Genomic DNA, 20,170 nt, shown 5'->3' with positions numbered 1-20,170 from the left:
TCAAAAAGACCCAACGCTTTTTACCTATTGTTGTCAACTTTTACTTACTTGCATCTACTGTTTTTATCATAGAAGTAGTTTATTTCTATTTTTAACCATCATTTCTCAATGTTGTTCCAACAATGCCTTACTTCTGAATAAAACTCTGTCTAATAAGCAAGTTCCCTAAGTTCGATACTCGGATCACTCCATTTTAAGTTTAAATACTTGATGATCCGATGCACTTTCCGGTGTTTCATTTCCCTTGAATATATTTGTTGAAAATTGGAGAAAAAGGAACCATATGGGAAAATGAACAAAGTATTTATGGCGCCGTTGCCGGGTAACATAATTCATTAGAAGAGTTCAATTTAGTTTTACGACATTGCTTTGTATTTTTCTCTCTGATTCATTGATTCTTTTTGTTCATATTTTAGTTATTGCACATTTTATTGTTCTTTTGAACTGGATAATTGTTGTTCTGTCTCTCTTGTATGCAAAGAAGATCTACTACAGGTGATTTGATCCCCATCGATTTGGAGATTAACGGTATTTGCAAAAGGCGCAATGCAGAGAGAATTAGAAATTTTTTGCAGGACTTAGAAGCAGCAGCAACTCCAGAAGAATAACCTCGATCTTCCGAGGCACCTTCTAGCTTTCCTATTCTAGGGCAATCTCATACAGATTTAATTGAAGAAGTTATTATGGCTGAAGAGCCACGAAGAGCGACCCTAGAAGATTACTCAAGTTCCACTGCACCGCAATTCTTTCCCAGTATAGAGCGGCCAAAGGTTCAGGCACAAACAATTACGTATCCTCCTTCTCTGATACAACTGATTCAAAATAATATGTTTCATGGTCTACCAAATGAAAACCCATACGCACACCTGGCCACTTACATTGAAATATGCAATACTATTCGATTGGCTGGTGTGCCTGAAGATGCAATTCGATTGAGCTTGTTTTCATTCTCATTGTTTGGAGAAGCTAAGAGGTGGCTTCACTCGTTCAAAGGCAATAGTCTTAAGACTTGGGATGAAGTAGTTGAGAAATTTCTGAAGAAGTATTTCCCGGAGTCTAAGACTACAGAAGGAAAAGCCGCCATCTCTTCTTTTCACCAATTTCCAGATGAATCCCTGAGTGAGGCCTTAGAAAGATTCTATGGTCTATTGAGAAAGACACCCACTCACGGATTCTCAGAACCAATTCAACTCAACATTTTTATTGATGGGTTAAGCCACAGTCCAAGCAGCTATTAGACACTTCTGTTGGGGGAAAGATATAGTTGAAAACCCCTAAAGAAGCCATGGATCTTATTGAAAATATGGCTGCAAGTGGCATTGCTATTCTCAGAGATAGAGCCCACATACCAACAAAGAAAAGCCTTCTAGAACTTACATCACAAGATGCGTTGTTGGCATAAAACAAGTTTTTGTCTAAGTAATTGGAAGCATTGACTCGAACACTAAGTAAGTTGCCAACTCAAATACATTTTGCGCAATCTTTACCATCTACTGTTTTGCAGGTTGCAGGGTGTGCCATCTGTGGTGGAGCTCACAATTATGGCTGTTGTATCTCCAACAGATGCCACTCTATGCCAAATTTTTAAAAGACATGCCGACAAAGAAGAAGCGGTATATCCACAGTGACACGAGAGTAGTGGAAGGTAACTGTAGTGCAGTCATTCAGCACATCCTTCCCCCAAAGCACAAAGATCCTGGAAGTGTCACTATACCGTGTTCTATTGGTGAGGTTGTTGTGGGTAAAGCTCTCATAGACTTGAGAGCTAGTATCAATTTAATTCCTCTTTCCATGTGCCAGCGACTTGGAGAGATAGAGATAATGCCCACATGCATGACCCTCCAATTGGTTGATTGCTCCATCACAAGACCATATGGAGTGATCGAAGACATTTTGGTTAGGGTCAAACATTTGATCTTTCCAACTGATTTCGTAATGATAGACATTAAAGAAGATGCTGGCATTCCCCTAATTCTTGGAAGACCTTTTATGTCCACTGCAAGTTGTGTGGTAGACATGGGGAAGAGGAAACTACAAATGGCCATAGAAGACCAACAAATCAGTTTCAATATGTTTCATGAAGAGAAACCTTTGCCTAACCAAAATGTTTGTTTGAAGGTGAATGTGATGGAGGAAAAGAGACTAGAGAAGAAGGTTCTAGAAGTTGGAACCTTGTTGGACCCAAGATAATAGGATGATGCATCAAGCTAGTGACGTTAAAAGAGCACTTACTGGGAAGCAACCCAACTTTTCTTTCTCTTTTCTCTTTTTCATTCTTATCTCTTGCATGTAGTTAGGATAGTTGCTTGTGATTGTGATTAATTTTTCAGCTTGTTTAGTACTGAACAAGGGGGTTTTAAAGCCTAGGTGAAGAGATGGACAGAAAAGACTCAGAAAAAAAAATTAGTTGTTCATCTGCTAAGCGCAACCCTTGCGCTAAGCGCAACCCTTGCGCTAAGCGCCCTGTCTTCATGCGCTAAGCCTGAGCTTGCTCGCGCTAAGCGCTTAGACCCCTGACTAGTTGGCTGAATAGTTCAGCTAAGTGCACATCACTGCACTAAGCCCAACATCTTCACTGGAAGTAAACTTCAAGCAGTGGGCTTAGCAGAGATAATGTGCAAAGCGCCACTTCTCCTCTGGAAAAATTTATGGTAGCAGCGTTAAGCATGTTGTCCTGAGCTAAGCCCCATACCCATTTTGGAATTGAACTTTCACGAGTTGGGCTTAGCGGAAGGATGCGCTAAGCGCCAATCCCTTACTATTTTTTAAATGCTTGGAAGTGCGCCTAGCGCGCCTGTTGCGCTAAGCCTAAACTACTCTCTGTAAGTTGAAGCTTGATTGCACGCTAAGCCTTACATCTTAGGCTAAGCGAATACTGCAGAAAATTTTGTGTTGCAGAAAGCATTAAGCGCCACCTGCGGCGCTAAGCCCCAGATGCTCACTGCCATTTGAAACCTCAAGTTGGGCTTAGCGCTAGGTTAGGCTAAGCACAGGGTTACTCAGAACCCAAACGTTTCATTGACGCGCTAAGCTCAGCTATGCACTAAGTGCGCCATATGAATTTCAATTTTTAAAACCAAAGGCTGAGGCACTTTGGGTGTTACCCAAAAATCATTTGCCTCTGCCCTTTGCTAACCCTGATCTTTTATGCTTTCTACTGTGTGTTGAAACCTACTTGTCTGCATTGTTCTTGCTTCATTCTACATTGCAATCATAATCCAAGTAAGTGAGTACATTTTCAATTTCATTTTCATCTTTCAAACCATAGGGTAGATGATTTCATGCTTTCTTAGTTAGTGTGTTAAGTTAGTTTTTTTAGTTTGAGGGTTAGTCATTTTAGGATTTTGGGAACTTAGAAGCCCATTTGGGGCAATGTGGCTGAAAGGGGCCAAGACCCCTTCGTTCTGCTGAGAATCGTGATGAACGCGCTAAGCGCGCCTACTGCGCTTAGCTTATTCATCGCATCTGAGAAAATTTTTGGATTTCCAGATTATCGCGCTAAGCGGACCATGTCGCGCTAAACACGTTCATCCCTGTTGATGAACAAAAGCGATGAACGCTAAGCGCATCTATGCGCTAAGTGGGACTAGTGTTTCAGACATTTAGGATTTTTGAAAAAAAAATTCAGCGCTAAGCCTGACCTGTCAGGCTAAGCGCCAATATGCTTCTATTTTTAGTCCTTTGAATAAGGCTAAGCGCAGCTGCTGCGCTAAGTCCTTGTTGTGTGTCAAGGAGGTTGAGCTAAGCGCGCCCTGCTGTGTTAAGCTCAACTCTCTCACTGTTTTTGAGTTTTTGTGGTTAGGTTAAGCGCGCCCTGTGTGCTAAGCCTAAGGGTCATTCTGTTGAGGCTGAGCTAAGCCCAGCATGCTACGCTAAGCCTAATCTGCAGAAAAATATTTTCTGCATCTTTAGGCTAAGCGCGAGTCTGCTGCGCTTAGCCCATGAGTAAAATTTTATAAGGTGCGCTAAGCCCATCCTGTTGCGCTAATCGCCCAGTTCAATTTTTAGTTTTATTTTCTGTTTTGTTGAAAATAACCCTGATTAATCTTGTTGTTTGATCTTATATTTTCAGATGGCATCAAAGAAGAGAAAGGCACCTGCCACACCTTCCCAGGTCCGATATGACTGATCCAGGTTCACTTCTCCTGAGGCCTGGGAAAGGTACACTGACATTGTTGTACCCAGGAAGATACTCCCTGAGCGGAATGCGGTAATCTACCACACTGAGTTTGATTAGTTCAAGGAAGAATTGGAGAGAAGAAAATGTGATGAGGAGTTGACCAGTTTTGATAAAGGCAGCATTGATGTTGCCATTGTGAAAGAGTTTTATGCTAACCTTTATGATCCCAAGGATAAATCACCTAAGCAGGTGAGGGTGAGAGTCCATTTGGTGAAGTTTGATGAAGACACTTTGAATACCTTCTTGAAAACCCCTGTAATCATTGAGGAGGGGGAGACATTATCAGCTTACTCTAGATTTGCACTCTTGAGGCCTAATCCTCAAGAGTTGGCTGCTAAGTTCTACATCCTAGGGAGGGGATTTGAGCTAAATGCTGATGGTCAGCCTCTGAAGATTTTAAGGAAGAACATGACCACACTCACTCAGACTTGGAGTGTTCTTTCTTACTCGAACTTGGTCCCTACCTCCCATACTTCTGACATCACATTGGATTAGACCAAGTTGATTTATGGCATTATCATGAAAATGGACATGAATCTGGGCTACCTCATCTCCCACCAGATTTCTATCATTGCCCAGCATGACTCCTCTAGGCTTGGATTTCTAGCCTTAATCATAGCTTTGTGTAAAGCTAGAGGAGTCACATCAGATTCCAGATCTTTGGAGAGTCTTAGCCCAACCATTAACTTGGCATATATAAAGAAGAACTGTTTGAATCTAGATGATCCAACAATGGCATTCAGAGGGCCAAGGGAGGCCAAGGGTAAGAGATCTGAGGCTCCCCCTACTTCAGCAGCACCAGATACTTTTGCTCATTCTTTATCTACTTTACCAAACCCTTCAACACCATCCACTTCGACTCTACATCTTCCACAGTTACCAGCTTCATCTCCCACTCCCTTACTAGCTCCATCAATTCCAGCTCCTCCTACAGGACCCTCCTCATTCACTTCAGAGACATTATTTGCCATGCTCCAGAACCTGCACAGAGGTCAAATCATTATCATACAGAGATTGCAAAGCTGTAGTCAGTAGTCAGCTATGAGTGTGGAGGAGTTTCTTGCACAGGTGGCTTGGCCAGGAGTCCAGCCTTCTCTTTCTAGAGGGGGTGAGGTCTCCGCAGCCCAAGAGCTTGTGCCAGCAGAGCAATTGTCATTGTCCTTGTCCTAAACTACCACTCCCCACATCTTTATATTTCGCCTAGGCTTCTATTTCTTCCACCAAGCAATTTTCATTGTCCTTGTCCTGTTCTGTTGCGCCTGAAATCATCCACCTAGTTGATTATAATAATCTTTTGAAAAAAATCTTATTATGATTAATTTCCGTCACAAAATTTAATTGAGTACCCTTAACGGATCTTCTTTAGTTATTTTTTTATCTTTAAAAGATCTTAAAAAAATTGAACTCATTATCACTTAAACCAATAATTTATTAGTAAATAACTTAATTATAATAATTGATATAAAATTTTATATGGTTTAAATTTATTTCTTTCATTTTTTTTCTACAAATATTATTTTCACTTAATATTGTAAATCCTTGCGATTAGATTGTACTTACTCTTTAACTCCAACGTTGCCAACAACCCCTAGCAGCACCTTTTTTCTGATGCGTAAAACTTGAACCCTGTTCGTCCTTCCTTTAATAGAAAGGGTGTGTCGTTGTCCATCCCCAAAGGCTAAAATTCCTCTCAAAGATGGAGTCCTTAGCAGGCGACCCACTAGAATATATTTTCATTCTTGTGCTTCCCGGTGAAGTGATGGGTAATATCCTTCGTATTCGAGACTGAAGGGGAGTCTCCGTGAAGAAAGCAATAAAGCGAGAGAGAGAGAAAGTGAACTGAATATATTCTGCTTGCTTTATTTCATATCAAAGGGAATATTTAAAGCTAATCATTAGTGCTGTCTAGAATATTCCAGCATATGCATGGTATGTGCTACGTGACAAATACGGTTACTGGCAGCAAGCAATATTAATATTCCTATTGTAATATTCATTCATGCTAGTTAAGATATCACGTAATCCTTCCAGAAGCTTGGTTTATGGATATTCCTCTTGGGCCGAAGCTGGTGATTTGTATGGTCTGCAACGTGGTGATCTGCATGGTTTGCAACGTGGTTCGTATCAATACCCCCATTTGGAAAATGCACCTTGTCCTCAAGGTGGAAAGTAGCGTTTAATGTATCCCATGTTTCCCAAGTGGTGTCTTCCTGAGGTAACCCGGCCTTCAAACTCTTTATCGTCCCAAAATTGGGAAGAAAAAGAAAAGGGGAGAAATGGTGGGGGCAACAACATTGCTAAAAATCGCCTTTAGTAGTAGCATAAAATGGGATGTACAGGTGTTGAATAAGAGAAAAAGAAAAGAAAAATAATCTCATGATGGTTCATCCATCCATTTAAAATTCGATGCATCTAACAGTCCATAATCCTTTCGCAAAAGTAAAAGATATGTTTTGCTCTCTTACCTTAACAATCGTGTTAACTCTTAATCTTTGTTAAGTTTCCACTCTTTTATATTTTTTGTTTTCTAATCACATATTCACCATATTGAATGTGGCCTTTAATTATAAATTTTTAAATAATCAATTAAAATCGAGGGATTAGTACTCTCCGATTAAAAGAAACCCTCCCGCAAATTATCGAATTTCACAACAACGTCCTTGCAAAAACTATAAATTACGATTTGGCACCAAATTTACGTTCAGTATCAGGTGATTTTCCCTCCCTCACAATATGTTCTATACTTCAACCTAGAATCCGATAATCACCAAAACACTTCACTCCAACCATCACATCCGGTCACCGGAACCCTCGCTCATGTCCACCGCCAAATCCCGCAACTTCCGCCGCCGCGGCGGCGACGACACCGAATCCAACGACGACAACGACGGCGACACCACCTCAACCACCCTCCCTTCCAAGCCCCCTTCCTCCGCCAAGCCCAAGAAGAAGCCCCAAGCCCCCAAGCTCCTCAGCTTCGCCGATGACGAAGACGAAACCGACGAAAACCCGCGTCCACGCGCCTCCAAACCCCACCGTACCGCCGCCACCGCCAAAAAACCCTCGTCCTCTCACAAAATCACCACTCTCAAGGACCGAATCGCGCATACCTCTTCCCCTTCGGTCCCTACCAACGTCCAACCGCAAGCCGGAACTTACACCAAAGAAGCCCTACGTGAGCTCCAGAAGAACACGCGAACGTTGGTCTCTAGCAGCTCCTCTCGCTCCGATCCCAAACCCTCCTCCGAGCCTGTCATCGTATTGAAGGGACACGTGAAACCCTTAGGTCCGGAGACCCAGGGTCGGGACTCCGATTCCGATTCCGAAGGCGAGCATAGAGAAGTTGAAGCCAAATTGGCCACCGTGGGCATTCAGAACAAGGAGGACTCGTTTTATCCTGATGAGGAAACCATCAGAGCTATCCGGGCGAAGCGGGAGCGGCTCCGGCTGGCGCGCCCCGCCGCGCCGGATTACATCTCCTTGGATGGTGGGAGCAATCATGGCGCTGCTGAGGGGCTGAGCGACGAGGAGCCAGAGTTTAGGGGCCGGATTGCGATGTTTGGGGAGAAGGTGGATGGTGGGAAGAAGGGTGTTTTTGAGGAGGTGGAGGAGAGGAGAGTGGATTTGAGGTTCAAGGGTGGAGAGGAAGAGGTGCTGGATGATGACGACGATGAGGAGGAGAAGATGTGGGAAGAGGAGCAGTTTAGGAAGGGGTTAGGGAAGAGAATGGATGAAGGGTCTGCTAGGGTTGATGTTGCTGCTGCTGCTGTGCAAGGTGCTCAATTGCAGCACAATTTTGTTGTTCCCTCTGCAGCAAAGGTGTATGGTGCAGTTCCAAGTGCAGCAGCATCGGTGAGTCCCAGCATCGGAGGAGCAATTGAATCGTTGCCGGTTTTGGATGTCGTGCCTATATCGCAACAAGCCGAGGCTGCTAGGAAAGCTTTGCTTGAGAATGTGAGGAGGCTTAAGGTATGGAGTATGTTTATCATGTCCCCATATTGGCTGTGTGTCAGGCTGTATCGTTACCTGTCAAATTTGTGATCTTGCCTATCTTTTGTACGGTACATGATGCTTGCACTTTTATTATCATTGCTTTTTGGAGATCATGTTTACACTGTTATTGATTAAAATAAAATAAAATCTCTTCGCTCCTCTCCTTTGAATCAAACAGAGCCTAAGTTGAATCTTTTCTTCTCTGTGATATTTGCACCATCTAGGTATGTGTCTTTGGTTTTACTTGTCAGGAGTCATTATAGTGTAGTGTTATTGTGGTCAGAATTAGCCAAGTTGGTTGAGGGACTCCTGACAGTTGATTAGATGAATTCTGTTTTAATTACATTTAAAAGAAGAATGTCGACAGGCTTCCAACATGTTCCAGAGGATTGTAACATATAGGAGATGAAAACAAAAAGGATTTGCACTGTTTTGGCGAGAACAATGATATGCATTTAAAATTTTACCATCCAAACATGTTACTGTACACAGATAGATAATTACTGTAGAGTTGCTCTGGCATGAAATGTATAAAAAATTATCTTTTAGTTCATTGATATGATTTCTTATCAATGATTTCTTATTATCTCATTGCTTTTTTCTTTCTTTTTAAATTTTCTGTGGCAGGAATCTCATGGAAGAACTATGTCATCATTGAGTAAAACTGATGAAAATTTATCTGCCTCCCTTTTGAACATCACTGCTCTTGAAAACTCTTTAGTAGTAGCTGATGAGAAGTACCGGTTTATGCAAAAGCTCCGAAATTATGTCACAAATATATGTGACTTTTTACAGGTAACTGTATTTCTTGTATTCTTCTGTCCTCCTTGTTCCTTGTCTTCCTTCATAATTAAATTTTAAGAGAGATTAGGTTCCAACAGGGTTCACCAGATTATTTTTTTAAGTTCTCTTTTCAATCTCATTTCATTAGTTTTGCTTCTTTTTTTTTTCTTTCCTACATCTTTATGTTAACTACTTTGATAATGAGGTACCTATGCTGTTGCTGCTTTATGGTGGTGGAAATGCTTTATGGAGATAGGCTACATATAAAGTTTTATGGTGTATTTAGCTAGAGTGAAATTTTCTTAGTCCTTTGATCTGTTTTGGGACAGAATTGGTCCTCTCTCTGTCTGGTGCATGGTTTCTTAAGGGAGTCTACCTAGTACCTAATACATATTATATGTAGGAGACAAGAGAGTTTTAATGCAATGATGAGCTTATTTTTCTCTCTTTTTTTTTTTTGTTTGAGGATATATTGACATATCCTTGTCTTTGTATTTACTTCTTTCTTGTCACTAATAAATCAAGTACGGAGAGCAAAAGTGTAAAAGAGAGTGAGTCAGACATCTGCAATTTAACCATTGTTATCAATTGTGGAAAATGACTCAGATGGCTGTGATTTCACACGAAAGTGACCATGACTTGAGCTGCAACAACTGCAACATAAAACTGTTCCACAGCAGGCCACACAAGCAGGAAGGGGGTACAATGCAACACACCTATAGCAGCTCCATCGCATAGGATTGACTATTATGCTATAAAACCACTTGGAAAACATGACTGTGATACTTCTAATAATGTTGAAGAATATATATTTTCTTATTGCTTGATATTTAAAACTTAACCATCATTATCTATTTGTCATTTATGAATGCTTTTATGCATGGTATCATTTTTTGTGGCTGTAACTAAAGTTATCTGTTATGCTATGACTTTTACTTCAGCATAAAGCATGTTACATTGAGGAACTTGAAGAGCAGATGAAGAAACTTCATCAAGATCGTGCATCAGCCATTTTTGAAAGAAGAGCCACTAACAATGATGATGAAATGGTTGAGGTAGAAGAAGCTGTAAAAGCTGCAATGTCAGTTTTAATCAAGAAAGGTAACAATATGGAAGCCGCCAAAATTGCTGCTCAGGAAGCATTTGCTGCTGTAAGAAAACAAAGAGATCTGCCAGTGAAGTTAGATGAATTTGGTAGAGATTTAAATCTTGAGAAACGAATGAATATGAAAGTGAGGGCCGAGGCTTGTCAACGCAAGAGGTCACTAGCATTTGGTTATAATAAGGTCACATCCATGGAATGGGATGATCATAAAATAGAAGGTGAATCAAGCACTGATGAGAGTGATAGTGAGAGCCAAGCATATCAGTCACAAAGTGATTTGGTGCTGCAGGCTGCTGATGAGATTTTCAGTGATGCTTCTGAGGAATATGGTCAACTATCCTTGGTCAAAAGTAGAATGGAAGAATGGAAAAGAGAGTACTCATCAACCTATAAAGATGCTTATATGTCATTGAGTCTTCCACTGATCTTCTCTCCGTATGTAAGATTGGAACTCTTGAGGTGGGATCCACTCCACAAGGGTGTAGATTTTCAAGAGATGAAATGGTATTGAACTATTCTTGAATTTTTTCACCATCTTTATTGGCACAAGCTTGTTCGTATTAGCCGCTTAATTGCACTCCATAGCTTGATTATATATAGATGTATGTTATATAAGTATCTTTTACCTTCCATCAATTTATATTTTGTATTGGGTTTTTCTTTGTCTTAATCAGGTATAAATTGTTGTTCACTTATGGTTTGCCTGAAGATGGAAAAGATTTTGTTCATGATGATGGAGATGCTGACCTTGAACTTGTCCCAAACTTGGTGGAAAAGGTTGCACTTCCTATTCTGCACTATGAAATTTCCCATTGCTGGGACATGCTTAGTCAACAAGAAACAGTGAATGCTATTGCTGCTACAAAATTGATTGTGCAGCATGTGTCTCATGAAAGTGAAGCTCTTGCTGGTTTGCTAGTTTCCATTCGAACACGCTTAGCTGATGCTGTTGCTAATCTTACAGTATGTTCTGAAAACCAACATTTACGTTTACAAGTTAGAAGTATATTCTTTGTTCATTTTCTGTTGATCTGTATGGTGATTCTTTTATTTATATTGGGCTTGTATTGTAGATACTCAGAATTATGAGGCATTTGCTGATCATTTTCTAATCTTGTCTACCTTTTAGGTCCCAACATGGAGTCTGCCTGTACTAGCTGCTGTTCCAGATGCTGCACGAGTTGCGGCGTATCGGTTTGGTGTGTCTGTTCGATTGTTGAGAAATATTGGCTCGTGGAAGGATGTATTTTCAATGGCGGTATTAGAGAAGGTTGCTCTAGATGAACTTTTGTGCGGAAAAGTTCTACCTCACTTAAGAGTCATATCAGAAAATGTTCAAGATGCAATAACAAGAACAGAACGGATTATTGCTTCCCTATCTGGGGTCTGGTCTGGTCCAAGTGTCATTGGAGACAAAAAGTATGTTGATGGTACTTTGTTGAATTTTTGTGACATTGATGACTACATTTGTTTCTTTTGAATAAAACATTATGCACATACTTGAGACTCATTTGAATCACATTACTGTCAGTTTGCATTCTATCTCGAGGTAAATTGGGTATTGTACATGCAATTGGGGTACTATTAAGTTCATACTTACAGTGAGGCTAATGGGATTGTTTGAAATTTGAGTAGAGGATGTAGTGTTAAGATGTGATAATCACAATGAAGTTGTTTCTTACTGGTTATAAAGTCATTTTACTCTAGTCTAATGTCATTTGTTATATCTTTTTTATATGCACAATGAGAGTATTACCTTTATTATTTTGTTATGATTTTTGGCCAGAAATCTAATATTTCTTCTGTCCTTCTCATGTTTTAGCCGCAAATTGCAGCCTCTGGTGACTTATGTGCTGTCACTTGGAAGGATTCTAGAGAGAAGAAATGTGCCAGAGAGTGACACAAGCCATCTAGCTCGTCGATTAAAGAAAATACTTGTTGACCTCAATGAATATGATCATGCTAGGAGCATGGCTAGAACCTTCCATCTCAAGGAGGCATTGTGAGCTTGCTTGGAATTCATGTTTCGTTGTCTCTTGGTTTGTCGTGGAGTCTGGCCCTAGGTTAACCCACAGTGCAATTTTAGATAGCTTTTTGACCTTTACACAAGTCTTCATCCGGAGTATGCTTATGATTTCAAATCCTGAGAAGGCGTCATTCTCTCTCACAACAGAGGGATGAAGACTTAATGGAACATTTGGACCTAATTGAGGACCTCCATTGCTCCTTGTGCACCACAATGGGGAAGTTTTACCAAGAACCAAATAATGAGTGTTCCCCATATCACTTTGGGGGTTCAGAGGGAGTCTCATTTTATCCTACCGGCCACTTTTTTCATTACTAATGCTTATGCTAGAGTCTCTGGAGGACATTGTAAAATTTTGCATACTCATCTGATTATAAATTGCATTTGATATTGATATGAAATAACTTGTATAAGGTTCATTCTAACATTATTTTTGGTAATTGAGTGGATTTCGTAGCGAGGTATCTAGAGGAACCTGTGTGATGGTACGTCGTGGTGGCGGCGCAGAACGCAACAGAGGTGGGAATCGGCAGCAGAGGGAGTGATGGACAAACATGCGCAAAAGTTTGTGTTGAGCTAAATAAACAAGTAAAACCAAACAAGTTTTCTAAATCTTAGCAAATTGAAAATAGAAAATGTTTTTGCAAACCAAACACCTCTACTTCTTTTATAAGATACACTTTTATTCTTTTTTTTTTTAGGTGGTTGAATTTCTTCACCAAAACGATGAACTTTTTGCTTTCAATTTCCTCTAAATCTGATCACTTGCCTCACTATTTCCATTTGTAGAGGAGGCCTACAATGCAGCGCCTCTTATCTTTTTGTCAGATTCCTCATCCTCGGTAACCCATTTGAGCTCCAATTCATGTTCTCTTAGCTTTCTAAAAAGATGTCTAAATTCATAGTGGTTAAGTCCTTTGATTCGGCAATGGTTATCACTTTAAGTTGGCACTTGATTTGAGTGTTTTTTTTTTATTTTCAAAGAAAATAATTAAATAAAAGTAAAAATATATTTGTTTGAAAATATTTTCAAAAACATACCCAAAACAAAAAATAACAAATCAATATTTTTAACTCTTTTTGAAGAAGTGAAAATGTGATAACACCTTAGAATAATTTATTCTCAATATATACTTTTTAAATCTTGAAAAATTGAAAATAAAATTTATTTTTCAAAAAATGAAAATTAAAAATAAAAACAGAAAATAAGCATTCAAATTAAGCCCCACTTTCTCATCCTATTCTCGAATTTGAGCACCTTTACATTAAGCTCCCCCTTGCCAAATTGTTTACCTAAGCAAATCAAGTTATTGACAATATGAGTGAAACGTTTCTAAACATCAAAGATAGTTACACCATTTTTCATGTGAAACGTTTCATATTCTTAGACTAGTGTGTGTTTCCTAGTCCTTTATACATCAGTAGTTTCCTCATGAGTGACTTGTATAATGTCCCCCGTTTCTTTTTGCAGATTTGTATTGAGAAACATTAAAGAATTCATCATGTGTCAATGTGGATATTATTATGTTTTAGCCTTATAACCATATTGAGCCTTTCTTTTCTCATCCTCAGTCTATTTAGTCTTTTAACTCTCCCTTAACATCATGCTTAGGAATGTATGGTCCATTTCAACAGCATTCCATATTGCTACATCAATTCCCTCAATAAAAATTTTCATTCTAATTTTTTCAATAGGCAAAAAAGTACACTAAACCTGTTCCATCACAGTAAAGAGCCTCTGGCATCTTTTTTCTTTTTCTCTTGACCCTTCTCTCGTTATAACCACGCGAAGGTGGCTGCATATGCTACACAAGAATGGCTCCTTATGTTGAAATATTCAATTTGTTTTTTGCTTCTTTTCATTTTGTTACTTTGGCATCAAATTTCTAGCTAATAATCTTGGAACTGTATAGAGCATGCTTGTTGTGTTGTAGACTAGTGTGGTGAGTTGAGCATAATATTGTTGTGTATATGTGAAATTATGAGAAAAAGATACATTAAAGTTAGGGTAAATGGCAAAGTCTGTATCCGAATGTGTGATGTAATCATAAATTGGTATTATTAAAAATACAATTTTAGTTTTAGGATGTGCAAAATGTACGACAAATTAGTCTTACCGTTAAATTTGTAAAATCAATTTGTCATTATATTGTAATATTCAAGGATCAATTTGATAATAGGTTATATTTTTCAAGGACCAATTTAACATTAAGTTGCAAAGTTTAGAGACCAATTTATCATTAAATTGTCGCATTAATTTATCACACTTTTTTTTGTACATTCAAGAATTAAATTTAAAATTTTCATCTTTTAAGGACTAATTTGTCAACCCATCACACTTTCAAAGACGAATTTGGCTATTTACGCCTAAAGTTATGAACTAAGAAAGCTATGTGATCTGCTCTTCCTTCAATCTTAGACTTGCCACAGGTCGCTGCTCATTGCCAGTAACACCCCTGCTGCTGGAACTATGTTTCACGTCGGGTATGGCAAACTTTTGTGCTTTTAGCTGGGATGCACTATTGTTGGCAAGTGTGTGGCTATTAGTCTTAGCTGCAGGCACATCATGATTGTGTTTTCCTTCGTATGTTGTTATGACAGCTTTAGGATCCATTGAAGCCCTCTCAACATGCTTCCGAACTTTGCAACCTTGGGTCGTGCATTTGTAATAGCTCCTACATATAATAAAAACATGAATCACTTTCTTTTCCAAAGACAAGCCAAAGGTAACAAAACAGAATAGTGGAGAAATAAGTGAAAATAGGCATGGCAATTCTCCCCGCAACTCGGGGATCCTCATAGGGATTGTCCTATTCGGGAAAAAATTTCCCGCGGGGACAGGGATGAGGATGAAAAACCCCCCTGTGCAGTTAATTTAGGGAGGAAGACGAGAATTATGCTCCCCGCCCCATAGGATCCTCGTATCCCCCACGTATATAAAATTTTACTTATATATCCTCGTAACTTATAATATGTCTAACATAAATATAAAGGTTAATATAGTATTTTACTAGTAAAAAAAATACAAAATAAAATTATCATATATATAAGTAATATCTCACAAGTCACAAAGATACAAACACTATTCAAACCCTAAAACGTCGCATCAAACATTACTTCGTTCCTTGACTTCCTTCTTCACCTTTGTTCCTTCTTCAATCTTCACTGCTTCACCTTCGTTCCTTCTTCACCGTTCGTTTTACCGTTTCACACTGTCTTTACTCTCTTCACTTCTTCGCTTCTTCATCGTTCCTTTATTGTATAAAGACTTGTAATGTTATGCTAGTTTTATTGTTTTTATTGTGTAATACTGTAACATTAATGTGTATTTGGATATTTCTTGGTGGATGCTTTTATGCTTGTGTGATTTTATTACTATTATTATTGATTTATTTTAGTATTTTTAGTCATGTTTTAAACTTAGAATTAAACCTTAAATTTATTATTGTTGAAAAATTGAGATAAAACAAAAAAAATATATTTTTTATAATTTTTGACATTTTTTAATGTAAAACGGGGTCTGCGCAGGTTCCGACGGGAAGCCGGAGAATGGGAACAGGGCAAAAAATACCCCCACCACGGGAAGCGGGGACGGAAACGGGAAGCAGGGTAAGGTTCGGGGACGGGGAGCAGGGGAATACTCCCCGCCCCCGCCCCCGCCCCCGCCCCGCCCGGGTGCCATGCCTAAGTGGAAAGATAGATCATGATACAATGAATAGCATAATCTGACTGTGATGAATAATTAAGCATTATGGGAACCAAGTTTCTTGAAAGTTGATATGGAGAATGTTAGGAAATACAAACAGATCAAAAGATGGGAGATATCTTCATTAACAATTCACAAGCAAACAACATAAATTAACTTCACATCATATCTAACTCAAATGCCTTAAAACATTAGATGTAGTGGCGGATCCAGAAATTTTATGCTGTGGGGAAATATTCATATACATAAGTATGTGCGGGACAAAACTTATATTATAGATTAACCTTTTTATACTGCATTTTAAACTATGGGAGCAATTTGTAATGGTGAGCCTTTTTCACTCATTTTAAACTCATGTTAAACTTACGTTGTTGAACTTGTCCATTCATACTTTATTTACGGTGAGCCTTTTTTTCACTTAAACTTGTCACTTAGCAGACAATGATAATGCTCATCCATAATTATTCATTAAATATAAGCAATCAAAGTGTAGGGGGGAAACCAATATCACCTTGGATATGGGTTGCCTTTGACAACTTTCTGCCCATATTTGCGCCATCGATATCCATCATCTAAGAGATTCACTTCACTTGTTGTTTGCACAATGATTCTAGGCTCTGCAACAGATCTATGCAAAGTGGCTGGATCCTGGATCCTGGCTTCTGTGTTTCTGCAGAATCATAAAACTTTCCAACGTCACATAAAAGCCAAATAATTACCCACGCATGAACAATTTACCCACGCATGAAAAAAAAATTTATCCGTAGGAATTGAACATGGTACCAGGGAGTTTACAACACTCACACTCTGCTCAACAAACTAAGCTAGAACTCCTTGGTAGCATGAACAGGTTTACATGGACTAATTAACCCTTACCTTCTCTTGGCATCAGGTTCATCATTTTTCTCATCTGCTTCAGTTTCATGGTCATCTACTTCCTCACTATCACTTGTTCCTGATCCATGTTCACCTGTGGCCTGACTAGACCCTAGATCCATCTTAGACACTGAATTTTCATTTGAAGTTTGTGTTTCTTTCACAATCTTACTGCGATGAGGACGTTGATGATTGTGTTCTCCTTTATAAATAATTGCAGTCACATGACCCTCAAGAGAACGCTCAAGTTTTTTCTTCACAGGACAATTTGGACGTGTGCACTTATAATAACTTCTTGAGAAGTCACTACCTTTCACATGTTTTTGCCCATACTTCCTCCAGTTGTAACCATCATTATTAGGCTTATTATCAACATTCACAGAAGACTGCAATTTTTGTTCAGAGTGAGAATAATCAAGGGATTCTTTCACCTTAGAATCTGGCATTGAGGGTGGAATCAGCTGTTGTGCAGCACATGATGAGGTAGCAGATACGGCTGATATAGAGAATGGATGTTCAGAGTGGGTTTGCACAGCTTGAGATGAGATCTGTGCTAGCATCTGCTGGTGTGTTATTCCAAATTGGCCCTACATTACATGCTTTATAATTCATATTGTGAAGAGAATAAGAAAAGAAAACACTTCAAAGTTATAGTGTTATCTTGACAAAAAACCTTGGCTGTGATTTGCTGCATCACTTATCCTTTCATATTCTGTTTTTCAGTCATCCTTAATTTCATTTACAATAAGTGTATGTACAGCTATTTATTATTATCCTTTCTTGTTAGTTATCTCTCATGGACCATATTTTAGCCTAAAGATTCTCTTTAAAAAAAAATAAGCCTAAAGATTAGGTGGGAAGAAGTAATTCGGTTCTGCTTTATGAGAAATTATTACATAATTCATGATGAATCCTAGTCAGTATTCATGTAGGATGTAATCAAGTTTTAACAATTTTTTTATAAATTAAAAAACTTGAATATGTACAACGTGAAAATTGATTGAAAGCATAGACTCATAATAATCCTAAAACATGTAATAATTTCTCCTATTTCTAGGTAGGTGTCAGCCAAATGAACATTAATAACATTTTGGATTAACTTTCCATAAATACTTTTAAAAAAGACAAAAATAATTTCTTCGTAGGCTAAAATTAGATTATACATAAGCTAATTTATAGAAGTTGTTTTATATTAGTTTCCTCAAAAAATTATTTTTAACTTATGCATAAACCAATTTTAATTTATAAAAAATTATTTTATTTTTTCTTTTTCTTTTTTTCTCAGGTACTTACGAAGAAGTTTATTAAAAAAAACTGGAAAAAAAACCCTGAATACCTCTTCAATAGCAAATACAGAGTTCAGCCGTGTCTTCCTTATAGTACTAATCTCCAACATAATAAAGATTTTCCCAAGAGGAATCCCATGATCCCTAATGAATGAAGTTTAAAGATTCAAGAGTTGTAGAGAGACACAACTTTCATAATGAAAGTCATATTAATGAAAACATATAATCTAACTAGAATTTAAGTCTATTTTTTTAAATCTAGATTTTGATAACAAGTAATTTCTGCTGAAAACTATGATTAAAATTGATCGGGATTATAGTATTTTATAAATTAACACAATTTATTTTATATTTGAACCCTCACATAACACTGCCACTAATGTCAATTGTTTCGCGTAGAATTCAAGTCTGTGTCCTTTTGGTAACACACATTTTAATCATATTTCATGATTTAAAAACAATTTTACCAAAATTAATTATATAAAAATCTAAAACATACATAACAAAAAAAACCTTTTGGTAATGTGTTGTTGTTGGTACAAAATATAGCATATGAGATTATGTGTTATTACTTGAGAAGGTGAATCGATGAATCCAGGTGGAAGCGCGAACGTTGTGGTGGGCATGGGCGAGGGTGCCGTGGGGTCCACCATGGCGCCGGCGAGGAGCTCCGAGAACGACTTGCACTCATCGCCGTCGCCGTAGAAATTGGAAAGCAGAGCCATGGGACCGGGGCTATACCCGCCGCTGAAAACACTCTCCACGGAGGCGCGTGGCCGGAGAGTGGTTCCGTGACGCGCCGCCGTCGAGGGTGGCGATGCTTGCTCTCCTCCTCCCTCTCCTTTTCCGCCGTCAACCATTCACTTCGAATGAAGCGAAGACTTTTAACTTTTTTGTTTTTCTTTTCTCTCTCTTTTTCGGTGTGTCTTTGTTTTCTGGAAACTAAACTGAGACTCTAATGAAAAGTACCAAACCTTTTTTGTTGTCATACGATGATTCTGTACAAAAGTATACTACGAGTATACTTAGATTTTTTTAATTGCATAATGGTAGTATCATTTTCTTTCTTATTCTTATCTGTATAAAAACTCAACCAGAGGAACATTAATTGGTGATTTAAGTTAAAGTGACATACAACTTGATTAAAATATTTATTTTGGATTCATGTTAAAATGGTTGAGAATCACGTTAAAACAGTACTATTTGTTAATGTGATTTTAACTATAAGTCTAAATTTGTATATTTAGTTTTATGTTGAAAAATTAGTTATAAATCTAAATTTGATTTTAAATTAAAGAAATTTTAGGAAACTTACATTAATTAATTTCATTCAAATTAATTATGTCCGCAAAACATACGGGAGAAAGTTTTCTTAATCATCAGTTCATCACTCTTGTGTGAGTAAATTTGCACTTTAATTCCTGATATTGTTAGGAATTTTTTAACATGTGGAACTTTAAATAGGATAAGTCTTATTAATTATTTATTCGTTAACTAATTATCACTAACTAATTATTATGATTTCTTGAAAGAAATTATTTTCTCTCTCCTATTTATTTTTTAGATCCACCTTAATTTAATCTCTCTCTTTCTATCAATAAAATAATAATTAATTAATACATATTCACCGCTTGAAACTTTTCAACTTAAATATTCTATTTGAATCATTATTTTTTTTTTTTTGGGCGCATCACTGTGATATTCTCCGCTGCAACAAAGCTTATCAAAATGAAAGTTCTTCTTCAAAGCTTTACACATTCAATAGACATATGCCAAATGGCCAAATAGCCAAATAGTTTGGAAAGGTCACAGTCACTTAGTGCAGATTTTATATACTCATATAATCATGATTCATTCTTAACGAAAAGATAATTTCTTCTATAACATCAGGACTTTTTTGTCAAAATCTTTTTGGAGATTCCAAAATAACTTATTAATAATCTTATACTTTAGTTGCAACAAGAGAGTCTAACTCTTGAGATTGATAAATACTATTTTGATAAAATGAAACGACTGTACAGTTTTCAGAAATAATAAATATATATTAATTAATTATTATTATTATATTAATAGGTAGAAAGAGATTACGTAAATAAATACGAGAGAAAAAATCACTTTTTTAAGAAATCATAATAATCATTTACTGAAAGTTAGTTGAAAAGTGGATAATTAATAAGACTTATCCTGTATAAAAGTTACACAGGTTAAAAAAATC

At 37.8% G+C, this 20,170-nt stretch overlaps 2 protein-coding genes across 2 annotated transcripts; one reads left to right on the top strand and one right to left on the bottom strand.

Annotated features, from left to right (window-relative positions):
• The first annotated feature begins 6,882 nt into the window (after positions 1-6,882).
• LOC100778522 (transcriptional repressor ILP1) lies at positions 6,883-12,488 on the top strand. The gene is made up of 6 exons (XM_006605489.4): positions 6,883-8,149; positions 8,801-8,968; positions 9,898-10,565; positions 10,736-11,024; positions 11,191-11,480; positions 11,884-12,488. Exons 1-6 carry the CDS (start codon positions 6,998-7,000, stop codon positions 12,065-12,067), a joined length of 2,751 nt encoding a protein of 916 aa, XP_006605552.1. The 5' UTR covers positions 6,883-6,997; the 3' UTR covers positions 12,068-12,488.
• A 1,832-nt stretch (positions 12,489-14,320) lies between these two features.
• On the bottom strand, positions 14,321-19,050 carry LOC100784936 (probable WRKY transcription factor 3). The gene is made up of 4 exons (XM_003556662.4): positions 18,528-19,050; positions 16,670-17,256; positions 16,305-16,463; positions 14,321-14,762 (listed from the first exon to the last, which is right to left on the bottom strand). The coding sequence occupies exons 1-4, from the start codon at positions 18,813-18,815 to the stop codon at positions 14,477-14,479; spliced, it is 1,320 nt and encodes a 439-aa protein (XP_003556710.1). The 5' UTR covers positions 18,816-19,050; the 3' UTR covers positions 14,321-14,476.
• Positions 19,051-20,170: the final 1,120 nt, after the last annotated feature.

This window comes from Glycine max, chromosome 20, assembly GCF_000004515.6.
Source record: "Glycine max cultivar Williams 82 chromosome 20, Glycine_max_v4.0, whole genome shotgun sequence".
In the NCBI taxonomy this organism is placed as follows: Eukaryota; Viridiplantae; Streptophyta; class Magnoliopsida; order Fabales; family Fabaceae; genus Glycine; species Glycine max.
Note: the sequence above shows the minus strand (reverse complement) of the source record. Positions and strands in the feature narration are given on the sequence as shown.

Excerpts from the sequence above, each read along its gene's own strand:
- LOC100778522 (XM_006605489.4), top strand. The coding sequence starts at position 6,998 with ATGTCCACCGCCAAATCCCGCAACTTCCGCCGCCGCGGCGGCGACGAC. Across the intron at positions 8,150-8,800 it reads AGAATGTGAGGAGGCTTAAG|GAATCTCATGGAAGAACTAT; the intron begins GTATGGAGTATG and ends TTTCTGTGGCAG. Across the intron at positions 11,481-11,883 it reads AGTGTCATTGGAGACAAAAA|CCGCAAATTGCAGCCTCTGG; the intron begins GTATGTTGATGG and ends CTCATGTTTTAG.
- LOC100784936 (XM_003556662.4), bottom strand. The coding sequence starts at position 18,815 with ATGGTTGACGGCGGAAAAGGAGAGGGAGGAGGAGAGCAAGCATCGCCA. Across the intron at positions 16,464-16,669 it reads GAACCTGATGCCAAGAGAAG|AAACACAGAAGCCAGGATCC; the intron begins GTAAGGGTTAAT and ends ATGATTCTGCAG. Across the intron at positions 14,763-16,304 it reads AAAGGCAACCCATATCCAAG|GAGCTATTACAAATGCACGA; the intron begins GTGATATTGGTT and ends TATTATATGTAG.